The 3,347-nt window shown below is 38.3% G+C and overlaps 1 protein-coding gene across 1 annotated transcript; it reads right to left on the reverse strand.

The window, feature by feature from the left end:
• Positions 1-285: 285 nt before the first annotated feature.
• LOC134221982 (uncharacterized) lies at positions 286-3,132 on the reverse strand. The gene is made up of 3 exons (XM_062701140.1): positions 2,778-3,132; positions 2,132-2,719; positions 286-542 (listed from the first exon to the last, which is right to left on the reverse strand). The coding sequence occupies exons 1-3, from the start codon at positions 3,130-3,132 to the stop codon at positions 289-291; spliced, it is 1,197 nt and encodes a 398-aa protein (XP_062557124.1). The 3' UTR covers positions 286-288.
• Positions 3,133-3,347: the final 215 nt, after the last annotated feature.

The following is a 3,347-nucleotide window of genomic DNA, read 5'->3' on the forward strand; positions in this document are numbered from 1 at the left end:
AATAGAGCATCAAGGCATCTATTTGGTATAAAACCACCGGGTACTTCTATTATAATAGGATTTTCATTTATACTATTGCTGTTGCTATTGCTTGTTTCTGCTGATGGGATATAAATGGTGTTGTCAATCAACATCGGCTCATCATCGGCACGCAAGATTTTCGGAGGCTGAGTGGAGTATACTTTCATGTTCCATGTTATCGTTATTGCCGATGCTAATGTACGGTTCAACAAATTCTTGATAAAAGAACCGGATGGTTCGTTCCTCTCGTGACAGAAGACTAACATCTCACTGAATTCTTTTTAACGTTCTTGATCCAATCATGTCAACAGCTTGAACGATTTTGTTTATATCTATGGAAATGCGATGTTGTGCTGTTAGTAATAATAGAGTTGTTGATTCACAGGACGATTCAGTATTTGTAGGTAGCATACTTTGTGGCAGTGGTGATGTTCTGTGGTCATCAACTTCAAAAGCCGATGAATGTAGTTCCATTGAGTCTGTCGTAGTTTGTAATGTACATGTGACTGATTGATCATTTTCTGGAATTGAATGACGATCGTTCTTCATCGATATGCCACATTCCTGCGAAACTTTTCGCCTTCGTGCAATGCTCTTGTTGTAATCTACATTATTCGGATCAAAAGGAAATGATCCACAAACCCGAAATCCGTTTCTAATACTGCTAGCCCAACTAACATTTTTGGTGCTAAAAGCTTCAACTTCTAGCCTTTGGCTGTATAATATTTGAATAAAAGCAGCCAATGCTGAATAAAAGAAAAGCCTCCGCAAATAATCCCTTAAACTTCAACTCGACTATTACCCAAATATCTATCAGCTAGTCAGTGTGCCGAATATATTTAATCTTTTATCGTTTATGCAGCTTTCATATAGTCATAAAACAGCTTTGTCTGAATTAGCAACAAAGCTTATCGGTTAAGAGCTCATGTATATAACTGAGTTGCTTGCTAGCAACTTCCCATATTACGCTGAGTAGTATTCACAATGAAAACGTTTTTGCTGTTGTTATAGCACTAACAATATAGCGTAATGGCGCTATAAATGAACTAACGAAGCTTTTAGGCAACTTCTGTACCTTTGAAGATTACACAACGTTTAAATAAACCTATTACTGCTTCTTTTAATAGCATATCAGTATGGAACGTCAAAACCGCTATGTTTACATTCGATTTTTGTTGCCGGAGCTGTGTATGAGCTATTGATTTCTGTAATGCAGCTACAAAGATATTCACCTGCTATTATAGCAACTGACAAAGCGCTGTCATTAATGCTAGCAGAGAGCGTAAGAAAACAAGCCATTTAGAAGCGATATTTCTGTTGACGGCTGCTGTTAAACGATTAGCAGCAAAGTAGCATCTATACAGGTCGAGAAAATGTTGCCTAAAAACAATTTCAGCGATTGATGATGGATAAAAGTTAGCCAACAGAACATGCTGATAGATGTTTGAATAATGGTTGAAATAATGCTGAAAGCATAATTTTTAAGCTTATGTGCTGAAAGCAGCATGTAGGCCTCTTTCTAACGTTTATACAGCATGAATCTGAAAATAGCGTTAGTAAAACAACCTATAGGGTATGCGAAGAAGCACATCCATAATTTTCTTTGTTATTTACATATGTCAAAGTGACGGTGATGACAGAGCAGCGGCCATTGAATCAGGAGATCATGAGTTCGAATCTAGGTAGCAACAAAATTGATATTTGAGTTTTCACAAAAAAAACATTGAATAAACTCCCGAAATTTACTCTCCTCTCAAATAATATTTAATCAAATTGAATTCAGTGGCTGTATAAAACTTATTTAACAGATTCAAAAAATCTGAATAAGCGCCATGGAAGCGAATTATATTACTAAATGGTTTAGTAAAGATTGAGAAAAAATTGTGTAACATGCTGTAAAGTAGTTGTGAATAGATTCGCCAGATTTGCTGGTAAAAGCATTGAATAGAAGTTCTTGATCATATGTATAGCACACATATTCAGCTTGAAGCCGTATAGACGAGTTGAAATAACATTTACATTGACATTAAATGTTAGTTGGGAGGCTTGATCCCCTTGTTTACAGTATTACTCAATACTTTACCAAAGTGCGCCAACGTTAGAATTTCACCTTGATTCTCAAATCGCCACTGTTCCACTTCACGCCTCCATTCGTCCTTCAACGGTTTAAATACTGCAACATCGGCTGGTTGAGTAATATGTGTTGTGTTCGGGTATAGGGAGATGAGAATTATTCCCAAAGACTGGCAAAGATCAGCTACTTCTACAGATGTGTGGGATGCATGTCCGTCGACGAAAAACACAACCGGCAGTTCCACATTATGTTGCACGAGATATGGATGAAATATGTTGTGAATGTACTGTCGAAATTTGTTGACATCCATCCAACCCCTCTCGCTCTGTCCTATGCCCCTCCCGGGTGCCTGTTCAACCTCGTAAACGTTGCGAGATCCAGTTTTGGCTATCACTTCTCGTGACTTTGGATGCAAATAAAAGGACGTTTCATCCCCGTTGAAGACCCGTTCAGGATATTCTAAAACAAAGAGCAAATTTTCTTTTTCCAGCCAATCCGATGTTGTCTGGAACCATCCTTTAATATCTTCCTCGCTTACTCGTGAACTGGCGGAAGACACCGCTTCTGGTGTTCGCAAAGATAAACCAGGATTGCGGCGCATGAACGACTTGAACCATTTTCTTCCTAGAATGAAATTTAATTACTTCAGATGTCACTAATTACAATTGAATTCTTTACTTACCAGGGCGGTTGTTTTTGAAAGGCGTTTCTCTTGGATTCTCCGTCAAAAACTCGGCAACCTTGAACACCAAAGTCCTCCGGGAAACAGGAAATCCACGCTGCTGCATCCCAATAAGCCACTGCACTATCTTATGCTCTTCTTCTGCAGACAACACAGAACGAGGCCCGGTTACATTTTTATTTTTCCAGCGGCCGCTCAGCCGGTATCGGATTGTAGAAAGTGGAAGTTTCAGCATCTTACATGCCGTATAAAGCGTTTTCTTTCCGGTTCTCACGTACTCGATACATCGTTGAATGAGCTTCTCCGAATGTTTTTCCGCTCCAATATTTTTGCGTTTCTCAGCAGATTGCTCCATCACAATACAGATTGTTTTGTTTTTCACTAGGCAGATAATATATTTTAATAACCACATTAATTAATGAAAAACAATCAGATTTTTGGTAAATATGATGGACTGCAGTACCAAAGATCATGTTTATTCACATCTGTTGTGATTCACTGATACAAAAGATATTTTAGTTACTAGATAAAGATTGTCGCTGTCGTCGCTGTCCGGAACATCTTTTGCTG

Source organism: Armigeres subalbatus, chromosome 3 (genome assembly GCF_024139115.2).
Source record: "Armigeres subalbatus isolate Guangzhou_Male chromosome 3, GZ_Asu_2, whole genome shotgun sequence".
Lineage (NCBI taxonomy): Eukaryota > Metazoa > Arthropoda > Insecta > Diptera > Culicidae > Armigeres > Armigeres subalbatus.

Coding starts and splice junctions, on each gene's coding strand:
- LOC134221982 (XM_062701140.1), bottom strand. CDS start 3,132: ATGGAGCAATCTGCTGAGAAACGCAAAAATATTGGAGCGGAAAAACAT. Junction 2,720..2,777: donor TTTCAAAAACAACCGCCCTG/GTAAGTAAAGAA, acceptor ATTTCATTCTAG/GAAGAAAATGGTTCAAGTCG. Junction 543..2,131: donor GTGGCGATTTGAGAATCAAG/GTGAAATTCTAA, acceptor ATTCAATTCCAG/AAAATGATCAATCAGTCACA.